Source organism: Saccopteryx leptura, chromosome 9, assembly GCF_036850995.1.
Source record: "Saccopteryx leptura isolate mSacLep1 chromosome 9, mSacLep1_pri_phased_curated, whole genome shotgun sequence".
Lineage (NCBI taxonomy): Eukaryota > Metazoa > Chordata > Mammalia > Chiroptera > Emballonuridae > Saccopteryx > Saccopteryx leptura.
Window position 1 is genome coordinate 91586962 of NC_089511.1, and position 27812 is coordinate 91614773.

The 27812-nt window shown below is 50.1% G+C and overlaps 2 protein-coding genes across 3 annotated transcripts in view; both read left to right on the forward strand.

The window, feature by feature from the left end:
• The first annotated feature begins 14678 nt into the window (after positions 1-14678).
• Positions 14679-17067, forward strand: SLC18A3 (solute carrier family 18 member A3). Its single transcript, XM_066348893.1, has one exon. It carries the CDS (start codon positions 15113-15115, stop codon positions 16700-16702), a length of 1590 nt encoding a protein of 529 aa, XP_066204990.1. The 5' UTR covers positions 14679-15112; the 3' UTR covers positions 16703-17067.
• Positions 17068-18737: 1670 nt separating this feature from the next.
• Positions 18738-27812, forward strand: part of CHAT (choline O-acetyltransferase) — a 75665-nt gene continuing 66590 nt past the window's right edge. Inside the window, exons 1-5 of one of the 2 annotated variants that reach the window (XM_066348797.1) lie at positions 18738-18772; positions 20938-21040; positions 24261-24452; positions 25322-25440; positions 26898-26951. In XM_066348797.1, coding sequence (XP_066204894.1) covers positions 20975-21040; positions 24261-24452; positions 25322-25440; positions 26898-26951 — 431 coding nt within the window. In that variant the 5' untranslated portion in view covers positions 18738-18772; positions 20938-20974. Of the gene's footprint in view, positions 18773-20911; positions 21041-24260; positions 24453-25321; positions 25441-26897; positions 26952-27812 lie in introns of those variants that run through there. The other variant, XM_066348796.1, reaches the window with a different exon arrangement.

Here is a 27812-nt window from a genome sequence, read left to right on the forward strand (position 1 = left end):
GCTGTGTGAGGAACTAGTAACCCAGTGCCAAGCTTTTAAAGTAGCAGGTAACCAATAATTTGTTGGTTACAAAACTAACTTAGTGGATTGTGACCAGCATTTAACATAAATGCAGTGGAAACAAGAGAGTGCCTTGCTTCAAGGGGGTTGGCCCGCATGCCACATGTGTATGTGGCACAAACTGTTCCCAGACACTTTTCTGCCTGTGAGGCCCCATTATGAGCCTGGAATATGTTTGATGGATTAAAAATAGGTCAAGGTGGGGAGAAGACATGCATGCAAACTTGAGAATGTCTCTTGGCAGTGCCAGGGAGAGGTATATGCATGTGGGTCAGGATGCACCCAGGTAAGTAAGCCATACTACTAGGAAAGAGAATGTGCACAAGGGCCAGAAAGGACAAGACCTAGGTGTCCCAGGCAGGTAGCTGTGCACATGGGACAAGGACTCCTAGGAGAGGCAACATGGGGAGGACCTAGGGTCACCTACCAAAGGCTTTAAAAGCCATAGTTAGCTTATGAACTTGACCCTAGGCAATGGGAATTTAAAGCAAAAAGATGACTGATTTAACAAATATCTATTGTGTGCTACTATGGGGAAGAGTTATGTTTTATAAAGCTGACTGTGATAGCAGTTTAGGGCGTCAAGAGCTGGTGGCAACAGTGAAGGCAGAAGATCTACCAAGAGGCTATTGCAATAGTTATAGCAAGAGATAGAATAAGGACAGAGGTCAGAATGTCTGGAGAAGGAGGAAACAGGTACAGCCTCTGTACCTGTAGCTGGATGGTCCCTGACACCAGAACAGGATGGCAGCCATGATCTTACACACAGGTTGGGGGGAAAGAACAGGGCTTGGAAGGCCACAATAGAATACCACAGGTCCTCGAAACACAAATGCCACATGGCCAAGTGGATAAACTGATGGGCATGACTCAGACAACCAGGTGACCTTGGAACATTACTCAACCCCCTGCACAGCCAATTTATAAAGTGAAGCTCTCAGGAGGACTTAGCTCATAGGGGTGTTATGAGGTTGAAAGCTAATAATAGTAAAAAGCTTTCTACTGTGTCTGACATTGGGCCAGGCTCACACTAGGACTGCCTTTTTACCTGTCTTTTACATCAGATATACCTGGTGAAAGCACTGGAAGGCAAAATTCAGTAGAAACTGTCTGGACTGGGTTTCAGAAGCCACAGCCACTGGACTCTTAGCGGTCACATCTTTCTGATGTCTGTGAAAAAAATTTAGGACAGATATCTGGGGCCCTGGGGTGGAAGTCACACCCACCACCTTTCCTAAAGCCTGACTAACCCCAGCCTCTATATTCTACCAGAGGATTTTTCAAAGGCCAGCCCCAACAAGCAGCCAGCAGACAGAGGCAGCAAGAGGAGATCTCAGGGATTTTTGGGTCTTTTGCTGACTTGACCCCAGGTCTGGATCCAGTAAAAACCAGTCTATGTATGTGGCTTGGTCCTTCCATGTGCACCTAAGCCCAGCAGAGGCAGTCACAAACTCTGGTTTGCTTCTCGCTCCAAAAAGGTTGCTGAAGGCCAGTCACAGGCAGTGTCTTACACTGGTCTGCACCAGGTTCATTCCTAAGAGGCCCAGAACAAATGCATCCAGTGACCAGCTACAGACAACATCAGAGCAGAACCCCACTACTCTTACTAGCAGCATACCCAAAGGGAGAGCTCATCAGGCACCAAACCCAGCTGAGGAGAATTCTGCCTTCTGTGGTCAGCACCTGCACAGCAGTGTGCACATTGCACGAGGTAGAGCCTCAGTGTCAGCCAACCCAAGTCCTGGATACCCTGTCCCGCTGGGCTACGTTCTACAAAGGGAAGGGAGAGAGGCTCAGAGCACAAATATTCAAAGTGTGAGTTCCTTGAAGCCTATTGTTGAGACTGGTCGAAAGGTTTAGCCACCTTCTGGGTGAAGGGCCAAAATCAGCCCCAGTGTGATCATGGCCCTTCCCTCAGACCAGGGGTCCCCCAGCTGAAAGAACTTCTGCAGAGGGGACTGTTGGCTCCACCCAACCTGAACCTGCTACTCACCTCACAGGAAAAATAAAACTGGGGTATCCAGCATGGCTGACGGATTAAGCTCTGAAGTGGGAGCTATTTCCCCATACCAAGATCCTGACCAAGAGACACCGCCCAGTTAGGGGGTCCCACTAACATTGTCATCTGACCTCAGTTGCCCTACCCCTGGTCAGCAAATTGAGGCTCACGAGCCACATGCAGCTCTTTGGCCCCTTGAGTGAGGCTCTTCCACAAAATACCACATGTGGGTGTTACCTCAGTAAGGAATATACCTACCTATACAGTTTAAGTTTAAAAAATTTGGCTCTCAAAAGAAATTTCGATCATTGTACTGTTGATATTGGGCTCTGTTGACTAATGAGTATGCTGACCACTGGTCTAACCCACCTAGCTTATAACCTGTGTAGGGATTGGTGGGGTGAAGCCAGTCTGAGCCCACTCTACAGTCTTTCTACTGAAGACTCTGCAGGAAGGTCAGGAAGCTATAAGAGGAGGTGGAGCAGCAAAAAAGTAAAGATAAATCTTAAGGAACTTGGGCCCTTTTATGGAGCTGCTGTCAGCTCTAAGCAGGAGGAAACTGATCATTTACACAGGTTGCCCTCCAACACACACACTCTCTCTCTCTCACACACACACACACACACACACACACACACACACACACAATCAGGCACAGAAAATGTAGACACAAACCGTGAACAGAGCAGTAGTTCCAGACAGGTAACCCACGGCAGGTTATATACAATGTCTGATAACAACCCATACCCGAACCTTGCCCAAGAGGATGCAAAAAAAGACACAACCAGTAGTGGGTGGCAGACCACACCACATTAGACTCAATTAGCCACACAAGTGGCACACCCCAAATAGGAGTCTAGTGGGCACCAGATCCTGCTGAGAATAACTACACCCCATAGGACAGATATTGCACAGTGTCTAATACACATGATCAAGGTTGACCCTTAGAGCCAGCCAGCCTGAAGGGATAACTCTATCCATGAAAGGGCCAAGAGCATTCAAGACTCATGTACAACAGGGTGGTAAATATAACCCTCAAGAAACATTCCTATGGCAAGGAGCTCTGGTGGCCTGGAGGTTAGTACCACTGAGCCCACCGTCCTCATAAAGACATCATAACAAATTTGGGAGTGAGAGTAGAGCTACTTAACACACAGAAAAAAATGGGCAGACAAAAAAATATGCCCCAAATGAAAGAAATTATAGCTGAAAACCTCCTTATTCTGATGAAGAAAAAAGTCACAGAAGTTCAAGAAGCACAAAGAGACCCATTAAAGATGAGCTCAAAGAAGCCCACACCAAGACTCATCATAATTAAAATGCTATATAATGTCATATAAGTTAAGAGACAAGAAAAGAATACTAAAAGTTGCAAGAGAAAAGCAGTTAATTACCTACAGAGGAGCCACCATAAGGATGACATTTGACTTTTTAATAGAAACACTTCAGGCCAGAAAGGATTACACGAAATATTCAAAGTGATGCAAAACAAGAGCCTACAACAAAGACTTCTCTATCCAACAAAATTATCATTTAAAATTGAAAAAGAAATAAAGAGCTTTCCAGACAAAGAAAGGCTCAAGGAGTTCATTACCACCAAACCAGTACTGCAAGAAATTTTAAAGGGCCTACTATAAGCAGAGGAAAGAAAAAAAATTTTTTTAAGAAATCAAGAGAAAGAGGAGTGTAGGTTTAATAAATAAGTACATATCAATAATAATCTTAAATGTAAGTGGATTAAATGCTCCAATTAAAAGACATAGGGTAGCTGTGTGGATAAGAAAACAAGACCTGTACATATACTGTCTACAAGACAACCACCTCAGAACAAAAGATACACACAGACTAAAAGTGAAGAGATGGAAAAAAATATTCCACGCAACTGGAAATGAACAAAAGAAAATCTTTGGTAACAATACTTATATCTGAAAAAAGAGTCTTTAAAACAAGGGCTATGGTAAGGGACAAAGACAGTCACTACATAATGATAAAGGGAGCAATTCAACAAGAGGATATAACCATTGTAAATATTTACACACCCAATTCACGATCACCTAAATATATAAAGCAGATTTTGATGGACATAAAGGGAGAGATTGACAGCAATGTGGTAATAGTAGGGTATTTTAACACCCCACTGACATCAATGAATAGATCCTTCCGATAAAAAATCAACAAAGAAACAGCCTTAAATCACACACTAGATCAACTGGATTTAATTGATATAATTAGAACATTTTACCTCAAAGTAGCAGAATACACATTCTTTTCAAGTGCTCATGGTACATTTTCTAAGATGGATCATACATTAGACGTAAAACAAGTCTCAACAAATTTATGAACATTAAAATCATATCTTGTTTTGCATCTTCTCTGACCTCAATGGTATGAAACTAGAAATCAACTACAGTAGAAAAACTGAAAAACATTCAAACACTTGGAGGCTAAATAGCATGTTATTAAATAATGAATGAGTTAACAATGAGATCAAGGGAGAAATAAAAAATTTCACTGAAGGCCCTGGCCGGTTGGCTCAGCGGTAGAGCGTCGGCCTGGCGTGCGGGGGACCCAGGTTCGATTCCCAGCCAGGGCACATAGGAGAAGCGCCCATTTGCTTCTCCACCCCCCCTCCTTCCTCTCTGTCTCTCTCTTCCCTTCCCACAGCCAAGGCTCCATTGGAGCAAAGATGGCCCGGGCACTGGGGATGGCTCCTTGGCCTCTGCCCCAGGCACTAGAGTGGCTCTGGTCACGGCAGAGCTACGCCCCGGAGGGGCAGAGCATCGCCCCCTGGTGGGCAGAGCGTCGCCCCTGGTGGGCGTGCCGGGTGGATCCTGGTCGGGCACATGCGGGAGTCTGTCTGACTGTCTCTCCCCGTTTCCAGCTTCAGAAAAATACAAAAAAAAAATTTCACTGAAAAAAATGAAAATGAATATACAACAACTCCAAATTTATGGGACACAGCAAAAGCAGTCCTGATAAGGAAATTCATGCCATTACAGGCACACCTTTAGCAAGAAAAGGCTCAACTAAACAACCTAACCCTACATCTAAAAAAAACTAGAAAAAGAACTAAAAATAAAGCCCAGTGGAAATATAAGGAAGGAAATAATAAAAATCAGAGCTTAAATAAATGAGATAGAGGCTGAAACCAAGAGCTGGTTCTTTGAAAAGGTAAACAAGATTGATGAACCTTTAACCAGACTCATCAAGAAAAAATAAATAAAATTGGAAATGAAAGAGGAGAAATAACAATCATAGAAATACAAAAGATTGTAAGAAAATACTATGAAGAACTATATGCCAAAATATTGGACAACCTGAGCAAAATAGATAAATTCCTAGAAACATACAATCTTCCAAAACTCAATTTAGAATAAAAAAACTTGAGCAGACTAATTATAACAAACAAAATTGCAAGTTATTAAAAAGCTCCCAGCAAACAAAAGTCTTGGACCGAATGACTTCACAGGCGAATTTTACCAAACATTCAAAGAAGAACTAATGCCTCTCTTTCTCAAATTATTCTTAAAAAATTCAAGAAGAGAGATGACTTCCAAGCTTATTTTTACAAGGCATGCATTATGCTAATGCCAAAACCAGGTAGAGACACTATAAAGAAAGAAAACTATAGGCCAATATCCCTGATGAACATAGATGCTAAAATTCTCAACAAAATATTAGCAAACCAGATGAAGCAATACATTAGAACGATTATAGCCCTGGCCGGTTGGCTCAGTGGTAGAGCATTGGCCTGGCATGCAGGAGTCCCGGGTTTGATTCCTGGCCAGGGCACACAGGAGAAGCGCCCATCTGCTTCTCTACCCCTCCCCCTCTCCTTCCTCTCTTTCTCTCTCTTCCCCTCCCGCAGCCAAGGCTCCAATGGAGCAAAGTTGGCCCGGGCACTGAGGATGGCTCCATGGCCTCTGCCTCAGGCGCTAGAATAGCCCTGGTTACAACAAGCAACGCTCCAGATGGGCAGAACATCACCCCCTGGTGGGCATGCCAGGTGGACCCTGGTTGGGCGCATGCGGGAGTCTGCCTGCCTCCCCGTTTCCAACTTCAAAAAAATACCAAAAAAAAAAAAAGATTATACATCATGATCAAGTAGAATTTATTCTGGGGAAGCAAGGCTGGTACAATATTCACAAATCAATAAATATGATTTATCATATTAACAAAATGAAGGATAAAAGTCACATGATTACATCAATAAATGCAGAAAAAGCATTTGATAAATCCAACCCCATTTATGATCAAAACTCTCAGCAAAGTGGGAATACAGAGAACATATCTCAACATAATAAAGACCATAGATGACAAACTGACCGCCAACATAATACTCAATGGGCAAAAACTAAAAGCAATCCCCTTAAGATCAGGAATGAGACAGGGGTGTCTCCTTTCACCACTCGTACAGCCATCAGACAACAAGCAGAATCAGACAGCAAGCAGAAATAAAAGGCATCTAAATTGGAAAGAAAGAAGTAAAACTGTCATTATTTTCTGATGATATGATCCTGTACATAGAATACCTTAAAGTTTCCACCAAAAAACTATTAGACCTGATAAATTAATTTGGAAAAGTAGCAGAATATAAAATTAATATTCAGAAATCAGTGGCATTTTTATACACTAATAATGAACTGTCAGAAAGAGAAATTAAGGAGTAATCCCATTTACTATTGTAACAAACAATAAATAAAGTATTGAGGAATAAATGTAACCAAGGATGTAAAACACTTGTTCCTCTGAAAATTATAAGACATTGAAAAAAGAAATAGAGGAACATACAAACAAGTGGAAGCATATACCATGTTCATGTATACGAAGAATTAAATCATTAAAAAGCCCATACTACCCAAAGCAATCTATAAATTCAATGCAATTCTTATTAAAATACCAATGGCATACTCTATAGATCTAGAACTAATATTCCAAAAATGTATATGCAACCAAAATAGAACCTGAATAGCCTCAGCAATCTTGAAAAAGAAAAATAAAGTGGGAGGCATCACAATTCTGATATCAAGCTATACTACAAGGCCATTGTAATCAAAACAACCTGGTACTGGATAAAAACAGGCATACAGATCAATGGAACAGAACAGAAATCCCTGAAATAAACCCACACCTTTATGGTCAATTGATATTTGACAAAGTAGGCAAGTGTATATAATGAAGTAAAGACAGTCTCTTTAATAAATGGTGCTGGGAAAATTGGACAGCTATCTGCAAAAAAATAAAACTAGACCACCAACTTATACCATTCAGAAAAATAAACTCAAAATGGATAAAAGACTTAAATGTAAGTCACAAAACCATAAAAATCTTAGAAGAAAACAGGCAGTAGACTCTTTGATATCTCTTGTAGCAATATTTTTGCCAATATATCTCCTCAGGCAAATGAAATAAACAAAATAACAAATGGGATTATATCAAACTAAAAAGCTTTTGCACAGCAAAAGACACCATAAACTAATTAAAAAGACAGCCCACTTAATGGGAGAACATATTCACCAATATGTCTGATGAGGGGTTAATAACCAAAATGTATAAAAAACTTATAAAACTCAACACCAAGAAAGTAAACAATCCAATTTAAAAATGGGCAAAGAACCTGAATTGACACTTCTCCAAAGAGGACATACAGATGACCATTAGACATATGAAAAAATGTTCAATGTCTCTAATCACTAGAGAAATGCAAATTAAAACCACAATGAGATATCATCTCATACCTGCCAGAATGGCTTTCATAACAAATCAATGCACAATAAGTGCTGGTGAGGGTGTGGAGAAAAGGGAACTCTCCTGCACTGCTGGTGGGAATGCAGACTGGTGCAGCCACGGGGGAAACAATATGGCCTTTCCTCAAAAAATTAAAAATGGAGCTGTCTTTTGACCCAGCTATCTCACTTATAGGAATATATCTTAAAAATCCCAAAACACTAATTCAAAAGAAGAAATGCACCCCCAAGTTTATTGCAGCATCATTTTCAATAGCCAAGGTCTGGAAACAACCCAAGTATCCATTAGTGGACTAGTAGATGAAAAAGCTATGGTACATATACACAATAGAATACTACGTGGTCATAAAAAAGAAGAAAATCTTAACTTTTGGGACAACATGCATGGACTTGGAGATTATTATGCTAAGTGAAATAAGCCAAGTAGAGACAGATAAATGCCATATGATTCAGTTATATGTGGAATCTAATGAACACAATAAACTGAGGACCAAAACAGAAACACCGGCAGAATCACAGGAAACAGATGGACAGATGTCAGAGGGAAGGGGAAGATAGAATGGGATTGAAGAAGGTGAAGGGATTAACCAAATATTATATACATAACACACTGATACAGACAACAGGGTAGCAATAGCCAGAGGGAAGGGGCAGTGGTGGTAAGAGGAGAAGGCAAAGGGTGAAACGGGGGTGGAAGGGACTCTGCATGGGACATGGGGACATAATGAGGTGTGTAGAGGGTGTTAGATTGAGTGGGACACTTGAAACCATGTCAATACAAAAAATTAAAAATAACATTTTAAATTAGAAAAATAAAATAAAATCAATCATGCAGGGAAATAAAAGTGTAGCAAGGCAAGTAAACTGTCCTCTCATGCACTACTGGCAGGGTTATATATTTATACACTTTCAGGAGGGCAATTTGGAGACTTCTTTTAAAATTGAAAATGTGCACAGATAGTTGGGATCAATCAAGTTGGTGTGTTTCCTTCCTAGGGAAGCATTTCCACCCATACACAAGGAGATTCATTGCAACATTCTCATACCTACATGTTTCTAATCAGAAATACCCTACTCATTTAGCACAAGAAAGTAACTGCAAATACTGCAGTATGTTCATAACAACAAAAAAACAGTATTTAGTTGCTAAGAAAATTGAGCTATTTCTGAGTAAACTAAAGTGGATATATTGTTAAGTGGAAAAGGAGAGAACTATAGAATGATACATATATCACACATGTGAAAATATACTTATTTAAACATAAAATTTCTTTATCTTACATTTTATAAGGGCGTATAGATATGTTTGAGAAATGGTTTAGAAAAGGGCTTGGAAAATACCCATATAAAAGTAACAGTGATAATTTTTTTCTTTCATTATTTTTTCAGTGAAGAAAGATTGGCTGTTTTATTAAAAATGTAGCAGTAGTTTCTTAGAGACGACATAGGGGACCAGGATTTAGGGTCACAAATGAACATTGATAGCATTCTCATTTCTATGAGCATCGCTGAAAACAATTTCTACTTATGTATTTCCGACATGACTAAGTTTCATGTTAATAAATGTGGGGATGGGTTTTAAAACCATGGCCACATCAGTTTCCATGTAAAGTGCTCTGTGGGATGCACAACAAGCTAAATGTTGTTACTAGACACAGAGGCAGCTTTTCCCTGCAAGGTGTTCTCAGGCTGGCAGGGTGGAGCATGCTCATCACCCTGGGGAACTGATTCCTGAAAAGGAGGAGAAACTGCAGTGGGATTCAGGGTGAGAGGGAGGGGAGGTTATTCTCAGTATTCAGGACTCAAGGAATGTGATCATATGGCAGGCAATAAAGGAGAGGCAAAGCTGGGCACGGGCTGAGAGAACTTCAGTTCACAGGTGGAGGTGAGAGAGAGCTTCCAGGGCCTGTTAGGGAGGACGGGAAAGGTTGAGGCATGTGATGATTAGTCATGATTCTGGGAGAAGAACCTGGACTCCAGCCCCAGGCAGCAAGGAGTCCTGCAGGGTCTGTGAGCACATGGGAACTTCCCTGAAGTGTTACAGAAAAAAGTGTGGCCTACCTGCAGGGATGGTTTGGCTGGGTCAGGAAGCAAGAGACAAGTGGGAGGTGAATGACTGCCCCAGTAGGTGAGACAATTTACCGCTGGGGAAGATTAGGGGGCAAGGATGGTCTCAATGGAGGAGGTGGGTGAACCAAGATGTTGAGGTCCTGCTGCCACACAATGATTCAGGGAAACATCAGGAGTCAAAAGGAAAGCAGGTAGGGCAGCCACTTCTTGCTGAGCTGAGCCGTAGAGAGCAGCTCTGAGGCTGGCCCACAGTGCAGGAGTGGCAGTCCCTTACCTTCACTTTGCAGCTCAGTTCCACTCCCCAGGCAGGGCTGGGCCCTGAGGATGGGCTGGCCCAGGCCAGGCAGACAGGCACGTAATCCTCCTGGCTTCTAGCCACCAGACTCACAGGCTTCCGGGAAAGGCTGGCAGGGCCACCCTGTTCCTTTGAATCTGAGAATATATGGCTGGGGAAGCCTAAATTAATTAAGTGATGCTGAGGGCCTGAGGCCCACACAGGGGTAGGCAGCAAGGACAGCTTCAATAAACTCCCCCCCTCCCCCAGTATAGGAATCCAATACTGGCTCATGAGCTTTGTTGGAACAAAGCCTGTACTTAAGTGCGTCCAGGGATACAAAGAAATAATAAATCAGGAGCAGGAGTCCCACCCACATGCTGCCACCACCAACCTGCTTCTCCACAGAAACATAGTTGTTCCATGTCTCAGGGACTAGATGTCTCAGCTAAGCAACAATTGGCAAGGTCCTGTAATTGACTTGGCCCATGACCTTCCCTGCATAAGCCAATGCCTTTCTCAAGTGAAGCACTCCATACACACAATTCCCCAAAGATCCCCCCCCCACACACACACACACATACACACAAACCAGACCTTGCCCAGGCACAGATGCAGGAAAGTTATCCTTTCATACCCTCCCCAAGCTCCCATACCTCAGGAAGCCCCAAGTCCACAACAAGAACACTAGTCCAGTGTGAAAAGGACTTTGCTCTAACACAACTGTATCCAATGGATAAAATGAAAAGTTGTCATTTGAAAATCACCAGGCTATTTCTACCCATACAAAACTACAATTTAGCTTCTATTAAGTGTCCAGCATGAGCTAGACACTTTCAAGCAAATTGTCTCATATGTTTCAGCCATCCTTGAACATCAGCATGGTGGCTGAGAGCTGAATGTTGGAGCTGAGTAGCCTGCATCTGAATCTTGTCTCCATCACTTGTGAGAAATCTGACCATGGATAAATTATAATACCTCAGTGTCCTGGCCTATGAAAAGATAATATGAAGGATGGTAAGAAGATTAAATGAATTAATGTTTGTGAAATGTTTAGAACAGTGCCTGGTGCATTATAAATACTTCTATGTGTCTAATAAATAAACTCCTTTCTTTATTCATTGGACTTAACATTGAGTATCAGACAGACACTTTGTAGCAACAGTTCCTCCATCTGGCTGAGAAAGGAGAGGAAAAAAATGCTTCCATTTTATCTAACAGGATTGGAATGAAAGTTCTAGAATGCCTGTAAACTATGCTCAGAGAAAAGGAGTCTACAGGAAGGATTTTACCAAGAGTTCTGGTGAAGAGGAAACCACAGGAAGTACAGGAAGACAAAGCGGCAGGGTCCTTGCGTGAGGCTGCTTCCAACGTGTGGAGCCAGAGCCAGCACCCTGGACAGCTCCCCAAAGGTGCGTGCAAGAAGGGAATTCCCCATTGCCTATCAAAGCTCAGACCCAATGTTTTTGCTGAAGTGGAGGGTCTTCAATTCCCTGTAACTCCAGCACCGAACTCTTGAGGCTAAAGGATGAGGGTGGGGAGTTGTCTTCTGAGCTTGAAGTGGGAGGATGAAGGAGTTAGTGCACCTGGGGCCTCCTTAGGGAGCTGGCCCAGGACTTTCTTCTTACCATGGAGCTTCGTTTGCCCCACTTCCGGACACTGCCAGGCTGTGGTCACCTTGCAGATGGAGCAACAGAAACACATTGAGGTACAAGGTATAGAGAGGCAGTGTGAGGACCACAAGACAAGTTACACAGCCTGGATTGAAATCTAGGCTTGACTGCTAGGATCTTGGGCGAGTGACCCAGATTCTCTCTGCCCAGTTTCCGATGAGTAAGGCAGAAGGAACAGCACCTACACTGCACCAGGATTGAGTGAGGATTAAATAAAATAGTACACATAACACCCCTGGTACAGAGTGTTTAATAAATGAATCTGTTTCCTGCCATTGGAGAATGGAAGACTGGAGAGTTAGGCATGAGCCCAGGGGTAACTTGACTCCATGCTCAAGAACAGCCATGAATTATGTGGGCCAGAGTGCTGGGAGAAGGGGCTACCTTGAAGGATCTGGGAAAATTTTTCTTCTTTAAGATTCCACTAAGTTCTAAGTTATTCAGCTAATAGACAGAAAACTTCTGCTTTAAATGCCCCATTTAATCAGGCAGGGCAAACAATATATACATAAATAACTGGTATGTAGGCTGTTAGTCTGCCTCTTTAAAAACCTCAGAATGGGAGAGTCAGAGAAGGCCTGAGGTTTCAAACTCAAATAAATGACTGGAGAGCCAGACAGGTGACATGAATGTGCAAAACCAGTCAGAGGGCCTATGATGAGCTGGAGAGTGTGTGTGCGCTAACCAAAGGCGTTCTCTGTGCCTCACCCTCCCTTCCCAGGTGTAGAAGGGAGGTAAAATTTAAAATAATTATCTCACACCAGCAGAGCCCTGATCAAGCACTGATTTCTTCTCAAAGGCTTCAGTAAGAGGCTCTCACCTAACCCCTTACTTGACGGAGGCCAAGGCTGGAGCCCAGAGAGAATGATGACTTGCCCAAGATCACCCGGAACCAGCCTGCCCTCACACTGGGGCTCTTCCCTCCCTCAGAGAGCAGTTTGCTGCAGAATAGGTGTTGGTAGCTCCTTAAGTGAGAGAATTTTTCCTCCTTCCCTGTGGGGCCACGGTGATTGGAGAAATTAGAGAGTGGGCTTCTACCTCTCACCTTGATGCTCTGGTCTCCATCATCTCATCCCACAGCCATCGCTATGAGAAGGGACAGGAGCCAACTTCCCAATGCCCGCCAGCTTTTCACCAGCTGGGACAGAGCCTAGAATCCCAATGCCTATCCAACAAAAGGGACTAGCCTGGGAGCCAGGATGCCTCTGCACCTTTTATCTGCTCTTCACAAGACCCACAACTCTGAAATGAAGACAAAACAGCACATTGTAGAGAATAATAACAAGAGCAAGCACTTACATCACCCTTACTATGTGCTAGGCACACTAGTCAGTAAGTATTATTACCTCACATTACAGATAAAGAAACTGAGACACAGAGGGATGCAGTAATTCCCCAGCACCCCAACTAGTAAACGACAGAGCTGAAAGCCATCGCAGTCGCGGTTCTCTAAAACCCCAGTGCTTCGCACTACACCAAGGTGCTTCCTCGGAGCGGAGAGCGTGGTCCGGGAAGAAGTGGCCCTAACGCTAGTTTGCTGTTGAGTTGAGGAGGATGGCAAGATCCCCTCTTATTGTGAAAGAGAGAGAGAAACTGGAGTCTCCGCAACACAATTCTCCTAACCTCAGCTGCCTCAGAGCCTCTCTCCTGCCAGAGCACGGACTCCTTGTGTTGCCCAGGGCCAAAGCTCTTTGGAGGACGCCCGGATCCAGAGCACAACCAGGTGGCTCAGCCTGTCTCCTGAGAACTGGGCGTCTGGGTAGGGGCGGCCCTTTCGGGAGGTAAGCCTTCCTTAAGTCTGATGAGAGTAAAGCAGCTGAGTCCAGCCTAGGGTGCAGAAGGGGGAATTGGGCGTGGCACCCAAAGGTCTTTCTTAAAGCTCCAAGAAAGGACCCAGGCCACATCACTCCCAGAACCCACCCGGGACTTGGAGGCAGCTCTGGAGATGGGGTGGGGGCGGGTAGAGAAGAGGGCGGGCCTCGCAGGAGCAGAGAAGAGCATTCTCTGGTAAGCACAAGGCCTGGGAGGAGTTAGAAGGGGAGGAGTGAGGAGGAGAGGAGAGAGAAGAGGCGGAGCTGGGGGACCTAAACAGTTAAAGAGGAAAAGGGGGCTAGTGGCTGGCAGACGGTGGTGAGGTAGTGCAGAGTGTGGGAAGTCAGGGCTGATATTCCGCGGCCGGTGAGGGCATAGTGACTTTCCCCCTCAATCCTCAGATGCTCATAGTCAGGGATTCTCTGCTGTGACATTCTGCCGAAGGGCCGTTCATCGGAACCCGGCGCAACGGTCTCTGCCTCACCCTCCCCTCCCAGGGGTAGCAGGGGGCGGGGGGCGGGGCCAGAGGAAGAGTTGGAGAGTCGGCACTCCGCACCGCTCGGGTCCCTGCCCTACAGTCCAGCCGCTGGAGCAGAGGGACGCAGCGGGGCTCACCTCGGGGGCTCCTTGCCCACTGTGCGCGGAGATCCAGGCTGAGGTGCAGATCTGGAACCCCGGGCGCCCCTCTCCCGCGGAGCCTAGGGAAAGCGGCAGCTGCGCGCCCCTCCCGGGGGGAGAGCAGGGGGTTCAGACCCCGTTGGGTCCTAACTGGGGCGGGGGACAGAAAGCCATCTCCTTTCACGGAGCACCCATGATCCGCAGGGTTTTGGCCAGGACGCTCTGCGCACCGAGACCCTTTCTGGGATTTTGAGCTCTGGTGCAACTGGGAAGGAGACCCCCCGCCGGGCCGCGCCCCGCCCCCGGCCCCCGCCCGCCGACGTCGTATTAGCATGAGCGACGCAACTGGCCGGGGCACCACTCGGGGGCCGAGACTCGCCGCGTCACAGCCCGGAGTGGAAAGGGAAAAAAGAGGAGGCGGCAGAGGAGGAGGCCAGAGCCGGTGCTAGGGAAGGGAGAGCGGCTGCAGGGCTATCAGCCGGCGGGCGGCCGACACCGCCATGCCCCTCGGCTCACGCGGGCGGTCTCTCGGCGCAGCGGGGGAACTCCAGGCGTGCCCGAGGCTCCGTGCGCTCTGTCTCCGTCCCCGACCCCTCGGTGCACCCGCCTGCCCTGATCACCCCTGAGCTTGGCGGCGGCGGGTCTGGAGCTCCGCTTCGAACAGCTGCGGCGCCTCGCGAAGCAGGGTCCTTGTCTTTCCCTGTGCGCCGGGCCATGAGCCCTGCAGCCACCTGAGGCACAGGGGGCGCTGCGCCGCACGGACCGCGCCCCCGACGTTCCCAGCCCTCGTCTCTGCACTGCAGGGAGTCCGCGTCCGGCCCCGGCGGACGTGTGCTCGGAAGAGCGACCGGGTGGGGCAATGGAACCGGCGGGCCAAGCCCGAGAGGCAGCCGCCAAGCTCTCGGAGGCGGTGGGGGCCGCGCTCCAGGAGCCCAGGAGGCAGCGGCGCCTGGTGCTGGTCATCGTGTGCGTGGCGCTGTTCCTGGACAACATGCTGTACATGGTCATCGTGCCCATTGTGCCCGACTACATCGCCCACATGCGCGGGGCCAGCGAAAGTCCCACCCCGACTCCGGATGTGTGGATGCCCACCCTGCCGCCGCCCACGCCAGCCAATGCCAGTGCCTACTCGGTCAACAGCTCAGAGTCTCCGACGGCTTCCCTGCCGCCCGGCTCTGCCCTGCGGCCCCGCTACCCTACGGAGAGCGAAGACGTGAAGATCGGGGTGCTTTTCGCCTCCAAGGCCATCCTGCAGCTTCTGGTGAACCCCCTGAGCGGGCCCTTCATCGATCGCATGAGCTACGACGTGCCGCTGCTCATCGGCCTGGGCGTCATGTTCTCTTCCACCGTGCTCTTTGCCTTTGCGGAGGACTACGCCACGCTCTTCGCGGCGCGCAGCCTGCAAGGCCTGGGCTCAGCCTTCGCAGATACTTCCGGCATCGCGATGATAGCGGACAAGTATCCGGAGGAGCCGGAGCGCAGTCGCGCGTTGGGCGTGGCGCTGGCCTTTATCAGCTTTGGAAGCCTAGTGGCACCGCCCTTTGGGGGCATCCTCTACGAGTTCGCAGGCAAGCGCGTGCCCTTTCTGGTGCTCGCCGCCGTGTCGCTGCTCGACGCTCTGTTGCTGTTGGCAGTGGCCAAGCCCTTCTCGGCCGCTGCGCGGGCGAGGGCCAACCTGCCGGTGGGCACGCCCATCCACCGCCTCATGCTGGACCCCTACATCGCTGTGGTGGCCGGCGCGCTCACCACTTGCAACATCCCTCTCGCCTTCCTTGAACCCACCATCGCCACGTGGATGAAGCACACGATGGCAGCGTCGGAATGGGAGATGGGCATGGTCTGGCTGCCGGCCTTTGTGCCTCACGTGCTAGGCGTCTACCTCACCGTGCGCCTGGCGGCGCGATACCCACACCTGCAGTGGCTCTATGGCGCGTTCGGGCTGGCAATGATCGGTATCAGCTCGTGCGTGGTGCCTGCCTGTCATTCTTTTGCGCCACTAGTGGTCTCACTTTGTGGCCTCTGCTTCGGCATTGCGCTGGTCGACACGGCTCTGCTACCCACACTCGCCTTTCTTGTGGACGTGCGCCACGTTTCCGTCTACGGAAGCGTGTACGCCATCGCCGACATCTCCTATTCCGTGGCCTATGCGCTCGGGCCCATAGTGGCGGGCCACATAGTGCATTCGCTCGGGTTTGCGCAGCTTAGCCTTGGTATGGGCTTGGCCAACCTGCTTTACGCGCCTGTCCTGCTGCTGCTGCGCAACGTGGGCCTCCTGACACGCTCCCGCTCTGAGCGCGACGTGCTGCTAGATGAGCCATCACAGGGTCTGTACGATGCGGTGCGTCTGCGTGAGCGCACTGTGTCTGACCAGGACCACGCGCTTCGCAGCCCGCCTGACCCATTTGACGAGGACGAGGATGACTCCAAGGACTACCACGCCCGAAGCTAACAGCCTGGCTTACCCTCCAGCCACCCCACCCCTCCCCACCCTCCGAGTCACGGGGACTGCTCTGTGAGCGCACTGGCTAGCCCAGGTTCAGGGCCCTCCCCTACAACGAGTATCCGGGCACCAGCCCCTGTCTTGACTTCCTCTGCCCGAGTTCCTTCTCCAAGACCCTTTCTGTGTCCCTCTCCCTCTCATCCAGTGGGGTGTGGAACACCGAGGCACGCAAAGTGACGGCTCCTGGCACAGAAAAAGAGGCGTGCGGGCTTCTACCTTGGGGCCACTCTGTGTAGGGTTGTGCCTCTGTCTGTCCTCCCTTCCGTTCCTCGGCCCGCTGCACAGCGGTGTCTCTGGCCCGCATTAATAAACCATATCTGTCCCAGACTGAGTCTCGTTACTGATAAGGGTGGACGGTTGAGCTCAGAGCCAGGATAGAGAGGAGGGTGAGTTGGGTCTAACCCCAATCTAACTCTCAGCCCGGCGGGCACGCGGAGAGACTGTAGCTGTTTTGCTACCAGTTAAGGAGACACGTACGAAAGACGTAAACTCAACAAGGGCCCCACCCACGGACACCCTAGGGCTCACAACCCCCTCAGCCCGCGACAGCACGGTCCCCCAGGCCCAGCGCAGTGCCCCGTGGTGCCGCCCGGGGGAGCCTGAGGACCCACTCCCTCGGGGGCGCAGGCCCCGCCCCGCTGGGCCACGCCCAGTATCAGGCACTGACCTCTGAGGCGCAGAGGCTGACCTTCCCTTGGAGCCCGGCATCCTCTCCCGTCTAGGCTCCGAAAAGAAGTAAGGGCCGCTGTCCTGCGCAGAGGTTCGACCTCTGGAAGCACGCGTGATGTGTGTTCCTTAGAAAGCCGGGCTCTGTTCTGTGAAGAGTGGGAAAACAGTGGTCGGTGTGTTTTGCTGTGTCCTTGCCATGCAGGTCTGAGTCAGGGCTGGAAAGGGTGCAAGTCTGAGGTCTGGTGTCAATCCCCTACACCTCTCCACCCTCACCCGGTCCTCAGTGGACCACCTTACACACGGGTCCCCAGGAATCCTGGGCGTGCGTTTGTGTGACACTCTCAGTTCTGAAGCCGGTGGCCTGCTTCAGGCCGCAGCGTCCTCACATTCCAGGGCGCGGAGAGGCCGCGGGAGTGAGGAATATATGTGCGTTAGACAGCGCTGGTGGGGACCTGCAGGACGGGTGTGTGCGCAGTCTGTCCTGGGTGTGCATGTCTGGCTATGTGCGTTCGTCTGGGCAGGGTCTGTCTATGTTCGTGTGTAAGAATTTGTGTGTGGGGTGGGGGAGAATGCTTTGTCTGGAAGGAGTGTGTCTCTGGCTGGTCTCTGAGCATCCCCAAAGGTGCCAGCAGGGTGGGAAGGACCTGCAGTGATTAACAAACAGGTTGTTGTCGTTCTTATTGCTGCTGTTGTTGTTATTTTGGAAGAAGTTGTATGTAGTAGGGTTTGAGTCTGGCCTAGACGGTGGGGAGGGCACAGGTTTACCCGATCCAACCCTCCCCTGGGTTCTGCAGACGCAGACGCAGCTAGGATAAGGGGTTGGGTGAGCGCGGGGACTGGGGATGGCCGAGCTGGGGGCGATGAGCACGGGTGGAGCAATTTCCTCCCCCCTGCTCAGTCCTGGGTTCTGCTGCCCTTGTACAAACTGATCGGGGAGGGGGGGGGACGGGAGGCCGAAACGTGGGACCCCGGAAGGCTGTGGGGGGACGGGAGGCCGAAACGTGGGACCCCGGAAGGCTCCGGGGAGTAGGAGGCGAAGGAGAAAAGACTGGGAGGTAGAGAGACCGGCGGGGGGGAGGGGCTGGGGAAGGGAGGAAAAGAAGGGAGGGGAGGGAGGAGGAACTGGAGGAGGAAAGGACAGGCGCGGCCAGATCGCTGGCAGCCAGTAGGGAGCCCGCGGGACACGACAAAGTCGTCGGAGGCTCTCCCGTAGCCAGAGGCGGCCGCCCCCACCCGGGCTCTGCCGAAGCGCCCGCAGATCCGTCCCGCTCGCCCTGCCGCCCCCAGTCCGGCTCCGCGCGGGGCTCCGCGAGGCGCAGCGGCGGCCGAGCGGCACGGCCAGAAGAGCAGGTGAGAAGGAAGGGCGGGCTGCGCGCAGCGCGGGGAGCAGAGGGAGGCTCGGGACAGTGACCGCACCAGGACCGCAGACCACAGGACCCCCGGAGTCTTCCAGGTCCTGAACGGGAGCGGCCGTCGCGGGCCCGCTGGTAGGTTGAGGGATTCGGTTCTGGTGATTTAACCTCGCAGAGTGGAGGTAGGGGACCGGGGCGGGACGACGAGACGTTAAGGGGAACGGGCTTGGAGAGGCTTGACTCCGCGGATCCACGTGCGTTTTCTCACTTCTTCTGGACCTCCACCAGCTGAGTGCCAAGGTCTGCACTTTCTGTGCCCAGTCGGAGGGTCTGCGGGTCTCACCCCCACCACCCCGAAGTGCCAGCGGGCACGGGGCCTCCTGCTCTGGAAGAGGCTGGAGGTGGGGAGAGGGCGATGGTAGCAAGTATGAGCTATGTCTGGGGGACTCCCTGGAGAGTGTGGACAGCCTGTGGTGCCGCGACTGAGCTGAGATTGGGACTCCAGGGCAGAACAGAGATCTCTGTGGGAAGCCTTTGGAAGCCAGGCCCGCGGCAGGAAGGCACCCGGCAGACAGAGGGTACATACACACATACTCTATAGGCGCCGGCCAAACCAGAGAAAGAGCAGCTAACTCAGGGACAAGGCTTTCCCCTGTGGGTCCCAGGAAACCGTGCACCTCTCCTGGAAACGTGGAGTCTGAGGTTTGACTAGTATCTTTCAGCTATGGCGCTGGCCGGCGGCCAGAGCAAGAGGAGGCATGGGCTTCACTGTCTCTAGGGCCTTATTAATCTGACCTTATCCTTCTTTGCCTCCTCAAAACCCAGCCGCGGTGAGGGTGAGGGTGGGCCCTCACCTGGACACTATGGCTTCTCACAGTGACTGGGGCAGCCCTTATGCTCCGTGGCGCTGGCAGGTCTGAGGACTACCTAGTTCAGAGTGCTATGGTGTGGTGTTCGCCAGGACTCTATATTTTCCGCCCAGCACTTCCAGGCAGCCCCAGGCTCCTCCACCACTGGACCAGGTTCACCCATCTTTCTGGATGCTCTGTTGTTGAATCAGCTGTGCCCCTGCCCAGCCCCCACCTGAACTGGGCCTGCCTGGGGTGCAGTGGGTAGTGTAGATGGGCTAAGCATCAGCTGTGGGCTCTTGGGAATGAATAGAAGATGGGTGAGTAGAAAGCATGTCTGTGTGTCTTTGCAGGCTTACAGTTAGCCTAGGGGGATCTCTGAGGGTTGAGGTTGGACCCCACAAGCCTTAAAAACTGGACTTTGCCCCTCCTTGGTCTGGCTCACTTCTACTGCCCCTTCAAAATTAATTCACTACTCTCCAGGTGACCCCTAGGGGACTGGGCTCTCAGATGACCCCTAGGGGACTGGGCTGCCCAGGTTCCCTGTACCACCTCCCTCAGCATCCCCATGCCACCTACACTGGGAACCTGCAGACCAGAGACTGTTTAAGTCACAACCCACCCAGCAGGCACCAGGGTCTTCCTTGCCTTGGCCATAGGCTAGGCTCCCAATCAGCCCCAAGAGCCTCTTGTAACCCAGGGCCATGGAGGACCTTGCATTCATTCAACAATGTCTTCATCCAGGCATGCACTGAGGCATGCACTTGCCTCACTGACTCAGCTCCCCACACTAATCTTGCTCAATACCAAGCAGCTACCAGGTCCCGGAGGTGAAGCACTGAGCATGGCAGGTATGGTCTTGACCTGGAGAAGCTCACAGTCTAGTGGAAAAGAGATTTTAATCTGCAAATCACACATCTATTGGGCCCCAGGCAGAAACAAAACAAGTGCTCTGCCTATGACCCTTTGTGGACAAGAAGCGGGCAAACCCAACCCTGTTTCCTCCCACACTGCCCTGGGGTGGTCAACTGGGCTTGTGAGACAGCAGTCTTGATGAAGCAGGTACCAGCTAGAGCCTCACTTCAGCCCCTCCTCTTATTTGAGGACTCAGAGAGGACACTGTGGTCAAGGGGGATGATCTAGAGGTGAGGAGATTGAGGCCAGTCTTACAATGAGACTCGTGTACACTGTACATGAGTAGCCAGCTGTGGCCTCCTTACAGGGTGTAGGAGGGTGTCAGACTATGGGAGGTGAAGGGTCTATGGCAGGTCTATGCAGTTGTTTTGTTGATGCCTCTCTGCTTTTTGGTCTCCAGATCTGCACTTCTGTTTCCTCAACCAGGAATCACCAAGATGTCCATCCTGAAAAGAGCCCCCTATAAGACGACAGCAGAATCTCTGAGCAGTGAGGAGGAGCCTGTGAGTGACTTTTAGAGCCCTCTCTTATCCCTACTTTTCACACTCACATACCCTTGGCTTCCAGAACAGTCCTGAGTGGGACTTGCCCCCAACCCTTTCCTGACCCCCAACCCTGTCCTCTCCTGGGCGTGAGGCCCAGGCTGCAGCCCTGCCCTGCTGAGGAGCCTAGGAGGGTTCAGGGTTGCTAGGGGTGGCTTCAAGGGGTGCTAAAGGCATGCTGACAGTCATATTTCCCAACTCCCAAGTCCAAGGGTCAGATACTCTCTTTTCTCCCAGAACTTCCCCCCACCCCAAGTTCTGCTTTCAATGGCTTTGAACCCAGTGGAGTTGGTTTAGGTAAGCCTTGTCACACCCCAGCCCGAGTTGCTGTCACTAGTTCAGCCCTGAAGGCTTAGGTACCATTTTCTCCACTGGCTTAAGACAAGCCACTCCTTTTTGGGCAGGCATCCTCACTCCCACCCCACTCACCTTCCCGAGTGATAGAGCAGCACACCTGACCACCACATTGTTGCAAGGTTGGTCTCTCTGCCATGCTTGTTCCTTGGCACCTCCTGGATACCCGTAGCACTCACTCTCCACCCTGAGCTTCATTTGAAACCCTGATCAGAATTTTCTAGCTTCTCCCTATGAAGTTGCTCACCACATTGTCCCGTTCATGGCAGCTGACACTGCTGCTTCTGTTCTTTGGCGTGTCCCTGTCTTTGGACGTTGTCTGCTTTGTTTCTCCATTGAACCTTTGTTCACCCCAGGGTCTAACTCACATTAACTGCCAAGGTAACGAGATGATATCCTCATGGACCAAAAACCTTCATTAGTACAAGTTTCTGCCTCTGTTCCCATTGTGGGCCAGAAGCCCATGAGAGTCTAGGAGGAGCCCCAAGGGGCTGAGACATTCTAGCAGAGATTTCTTATCTCATTCCTTTTAATCAATTGCCTATGATCCAGGCTGAGTCCCAGGGAACTGTCAAAGCCCCAAAGAAGGGTGGCCTGTTCATAGCAGAGGCTCCAGCAAGACCTGCTATTAGTCTTGGCCAGGTCACCAACTGGTCTGGGCTTCCTGTAGGTACTTGCCCAATCACCCACCACACAAATCCCCAGACCCCAATAGAAGGAAGAGGAAGCCTACTAGAGTAGCTGAGCAGGAGCCTGGACCTGGCTCTCTCGAGTGGGCTGGATAACCTGAAATGCGGTCCAAACCCATCCTCAAGTGATCCCTAGGTTAGCAACAGCCCTTAGTGAGGACTGGCAGCCTCTTCACCCTCACTACAGCAGTGAACTTTAGACACAGGATCAGACAGGTGGAGGACTCCCATTTGATCATCAGCACATGTTCATTCAGTCCCATCTGCCTAGGGGATCGAGGGGGCTCCAGCACGTGCAACAGTAAGAACAGAGTGGAGGGGAGCTTTCAATAGGCTCCTTCCCTTTCCTCTACAGCCTTCCTGGGATAGAAACCCACTGCTCCCACCACCCTACAGAGGAGAAACCCCAACTTTATAAGGTTTAAGCAACCCCAACATTGTAAGGTTTAAGCCCTAGTTTTCAGTTGTGACTAGCTAAGTGGGGAAGAAAGAAAGGGGATAGAAAAGAGAACAAGCAAGAAAGAAGAAAACAGCTGAGAAAGAAGGAGAAAAATGAATAGTGGATGAAGACTGATTTTAGGTCTTAGCTCTGCCACCAAATTGCTGGATGACCATGGACTATCTCTCCACTCTCCTGGCCTAAGTTTCCTCATCTGTCAATGTGGCTAAGCCATAAAATTGTTGAACATGTATGTAGAATCCCTGGTGAACACAGTTGGTAAACTGAGAAGCATGAGGCCAGGCTCTCTTCACACTTTGGGAGGCCCCAGAGATTGTGAGTTTCTGGAAGGATAAAGACACTAACATTATAACATTGAATGATGTATTTTGGGGAACCAGTTGTTTCTCTCATTTAATTCTCTCTGGGCCCTCTCAGATAGGAATTATTATTTATGCCCTATGGATGAGGAAGCTGGGATTTAGAGAGATTAAAAGAGGAAGAACTTTCTGCCTGACCAGGTGGTGGTGCAGTGGATAGAGCATCAACCGGGGACACTGAGGACCTAGGTTCAAAACCCCAAGGTCACCAGCTTGAGTGCAGGCTCACCAGCTTGAGTGCAAGGTCACTGGCTTGAGTGTGGTATCATAGACACAACCCCATGGTTGCTGACTTGAGCCCAAAGGTCACTGGCTTGATGCCCAAGGTCACTGACTTGAGCCCAAGGTCACTGGCTTGATGCCCAAGGTCACTGGCTCAAGCCAAGGTTACTGGCTTGAGCAAGGGGTCACTAGCTCAGCTGGAGCTCCCTGGTCAAAGCACATGTGGGAAAGCAATCAATTAACAACTAAAGTGCTATATCTATGAGTTGATGCTTCTCATCCTTCTTCCTTCCTGCTTATTTGTTCTTATCTGTATATCTGTCTTTATCTCTCTTTAAAAGAAAATAAAAAAGAACTTCCATTGCACTTTTCTCATACCCCACTCGTATGCCCACATGCAGTAGAATGCCCTCTCTGGGTTTCATGACTGGGAGGGATTTAAAAAGGAACCCAGGGCATGAGTCACATTCCCAGAAAACATCTTGCAGAATTCTGGTCCTTAGGGCAAGCAATGAACTATGTCTACCCCCATCTTTCACCTGTCCAAATCTCTCCATTGAATCACACCCAGATCAATTGACTCTGGAACTCTAACTGGGAACAGTTGCCGAATTAAGAAGGACCAGCAGTCAATATCAATAACAGGACTATTTCATCTTAGAGCCATTCTCTGTGGTTGACAAGCACTTTCACATCAATGTTCTCTTTGATCCTATGAGAGGTACAGGTTATTACCCCCATATGACAGGGAGGAAACTGAGGCACTGAAGTAGAGGTGATTTGCTTATGATCAAATCTGATTCTGCTGGTCAGCAGCAGGGTCAGAGCATGAATCCAGGTCTACCTGGGATCAACAACAAGGTATTCTCCCCTGCAATTTGTCCCCTCCTGAGGGCAGGGCTGGGATATGGGAGAGAGCAAACAGGAACTTTCTAATTTCACAATTCTGCTCAGCTGAGCCCTGGAAACAGGTGAGTCCCAGAATATAAAACAAGGATGGCGGCAGATGGAGACAGACACTAGGTGTCAATTTGGGGACAAGCATGGGCCATACATAAGGATAGGTACAGCAAGTACTTGTGAGCTCTTTCTTCCAGGGGCTTCCCAGACTTCCAGTGCCCCCACTGCAGCAGACCCTGACCACTTACCTACGGTGCATGCAGCACCTGGTACCCAAAGAGCAGTTCAGGAGGACCCAGGTCATCGTACAGAAATTTGGGGCCCCTGGTGGCCTTGGCGAGATCCTGCAGCAGAAGCTCCTAGAGAGGCAGGAGAAGACAGCCAACTGGGTAAGAGTTGCTGGGGGTGAGGGGGGACTGGCTTAGGGGCTAACAAAGGACCCACAGGGCAGGGCATGGCAGGAGGCAGATTTGGAGATAGAGAGATTTGGATGAGGGCCAAGGGTGACAAACAGACAAGATGTGGAATGAGAGATAAATATAGAGACAGAGTAAAGACAGATAGGGACAAAGATAGGGACAGGTGGGGACAAGTTTGGGGGACAGATGGTTGATGGGATGGGGCACGAGGAGATACTGATGAGGTCAGGGATGCAGAGAGGGTTAAAAGACAGGAAGGGCACCCTCGTAAGGACAGGCAGAGCACATGGATGAGCCACCAAGCAACCAACACGAGGATCAGAGATAGAGGAAAGGTGAGAGCACAAGGACAGGCGTGGGGGGCTGGGAACCAAGGTGAGAGCACAAGGTCAGGCGTGGGGGGCTGGGAACCAAGGTGAGAGCACAAGGACAGGCGTGGGGGGCTGGGAACCAAGGTGAGAGCACAAGGACAGGCGTGGGGGGCTGGGAACCAAGGTGAGAGCACAAGGACAGGCGTGGGGGGCTGGGAACCAAGGTGAGAGCACAAGGACAGGCGTGGGGGGCTGGGAACCAAGGTGAGAGCACAAGGACAGGCGTGGGGGGCTGGGAACCAAGGTGAGAGCACAAGGACAGGCGTGGGGGGCTGGGAACAACTGAGGCTCCGTGTTTGGGGAATGAATGAATGAATGAATGAATGAAGTGCATGATCCAGTTAAGTGTCCTAATTGTCCCCCAGCCTCCTAGATGGGATCGGTGTGCTCCAGAGGCAAGGTGCCTTTCCTGGAGGGGGGTACGTGGCCCTTGTAAGTAATGGTTTCCTTTCCCCACTCTCCGTGCAGGTGTCTGAGTACTGGCTCAATGACATGTATCTTAATAACCGCCTCGCCCTGCCAGTCAACTCCAACCCAGCCTTGATCTTCTGCCAGCAGCACTTCCAAGATGCCAACGACCAGCTAAGGTGAGCTCACTGAACTCCTGGACTCACAGCTTGGGGGTCTGCCTGGAGGAGGGGTCCTGGCCACAGCACCAGGAAGGGAAGGCTTGTGTCTTGGTGAAGATTTCTAAGGCCAAGTGCCTCTGGAACAGAGTCCCTCCAGGCCATGGGGTGAGGAAGGAGGTTAAATGAGGCTGTACATGAGGAACAAAATACAAGGTCCAGGTCTACCTCAGAATGTATGTATTTGGGTTGGGTGGGCACTAATGGAGGGCATGGACCCCTTAGTGCCCCCCATGGCAGTCTTGACCTGGCTTAGGTTCTGGGAGAAGATGGGTACCCTCTGGACCTGCCCATACTTGAGGCTGGGACTTGTCAGTGGGACACAATGTGCCAGGTGATCTGAGAGGCCCCTGCTGCCAACTCATCCCCAGCTCTAAACAGAGGCTAGAGGAGTGGGTAATGGTTTTTTCCCCACCAGCCACCTCTGCCAGAACTTGTGCTATCTGCTGCAATTTCACAGCTCACTGAGCCACTGAGGACAAGGGAGGGGTCATTCATGCCACGGTGGGGCAGAGAGGGAGGATCTCCCTGCTGGAGTCACTCAGACCCAAGCCCATGTCTCTGAGTTTAAGACCCGAATGGGGCACTGTGTAGGGACAGTTCAGTAGGAGGACAAGAACAGTAGGTAGGGCCCATCTCACCTGTAGGCAGGGCTCAGCTGTGCTTGGGAGATCCCCAGACTGTCCTTCCTCACCAAGACCAGCCCCAAGGTCTGGGGGCAGCCTTCCTACTTCCCCTGCAGCCAGGGCCTCCCCCCGGGGCAAAAGGAAGTCTGTGGATGGATGAATGACTTCTGAGAACGGGTCTTAAAATTGCTCCAAGTGGGCGTTTTCCTCCTGATGCAGTTAAGCTGGGCTGCTGGTCCGTGCGTGAACAGTAAAGAGGACACAACTGCACTGCACGGTTCTTTCCTTTCCATTAGCACTAGGGAACACAATGACTGACTTTTCCCAGGAGACTGGATTTCCTAGAAACCCGGGGTCCTGGCCCAGTCCAGCCCCAGCACGAGCCTTTCCTAGGAAGGACCCACTCCTGATCTTCCAGCCCTTCCCTGCTGTCTCTGTGGCCTCTCTGGGCTTCCTCTCCCTCTTCCTTCTGCTCCTCATTCACATTCTAGTTTCCTCTCCTTCCTGAAGTTCTTTCCAGGAGATCAGTTTTAATACAAAGCTTGTGAAGCCTCAACAGCATAGAGGTGGGGGGCGGGCAGCAGGTACCCATCTTGTTAGGGCATCACTGAGACCTGGCACCTGGTGAGAGGTCATTGGGTTTGGGAGAGAGACAGAGAGAGGAGAGAGGGAGGAAAGGAGATGGGGGAAAGAAAGGAAAAAGGAAAGGAGAGAGAGAAAGGGGTGTTGGAGAGGGGTAGGGAGAGCCTGGAGCCCTGAGAGGAGAGGCTGAAGCTTCATCTCTCTCTGCAGGTTTGCAGCCAGCCTCATCTCCGGGGTGCTCAACTACAAGGCCCTGCTGGACAGGTAGGACTGCGCCCAGCCTGCAGATGATGCTGCCCTGTTCCAGCACAGTCGCTGATTCCCTCGCCTCCCTGCCACACTAGACAAGGAGCTCTAGAAAGCAGGGACCTTGTCTTTTTCCAGCTCTGACTTCCTGGATCCTGTGACAGAGTAGGTGGGACCCCACCCACCCGTAGCATCAGGATGACCTTTACCCCTGCTGGCCCAAACATTAACAATTCCTTTTCCTGGTGTAAGCACTATCTTACCTTGATTTCTTGACAATGCCTCCCTGTCCTGTTCCTCCATACCTTATTTGTACACACAAGTGTGTGCATCATGAATCAAAAGAATACATGAGAAGGTGGAGAAGGGAGAGTTGTTGGAGCAAGGTAATGGTGAGTGAGCCTTGCCACCTGCTACTCGAGGGGAATGTTCTCTTCAGTCTGAGCCTATTTACACTTACCTTCAACCCCACTGGCCTCCTTTCTGCCTTAAACCAGAGTTTGTCAATCTGTGGTGTTTTCTAATTTTATAAAATGTTTGTAAAACACTACAAGAATAAATTAGTAGAAAATGGGTACAAAGATATGAAATATGAGACCACTTTTTTAAAATTAGGGTCTTTATTTTTTAACTTTTTTAAAATTAATTTTAATGGGGTGACATTGATAAATCAGGGTACATATGTTCAGAGGGAACATCTCCAGGTTATTTTGACATTTGATTATGCTGCATTCCCATTACCCAAAGTCAAATTGTCTTCTGTCACCATCTATCTGGTTTTCTTTGTGCCCCTCCCCTCCCCCAACCCCCTCCCTTTCCTCCTCTCCTCCGCATAACCACCAAATTCTTGTCCATGTCTCTGAGTCTCGTTTTTATGTT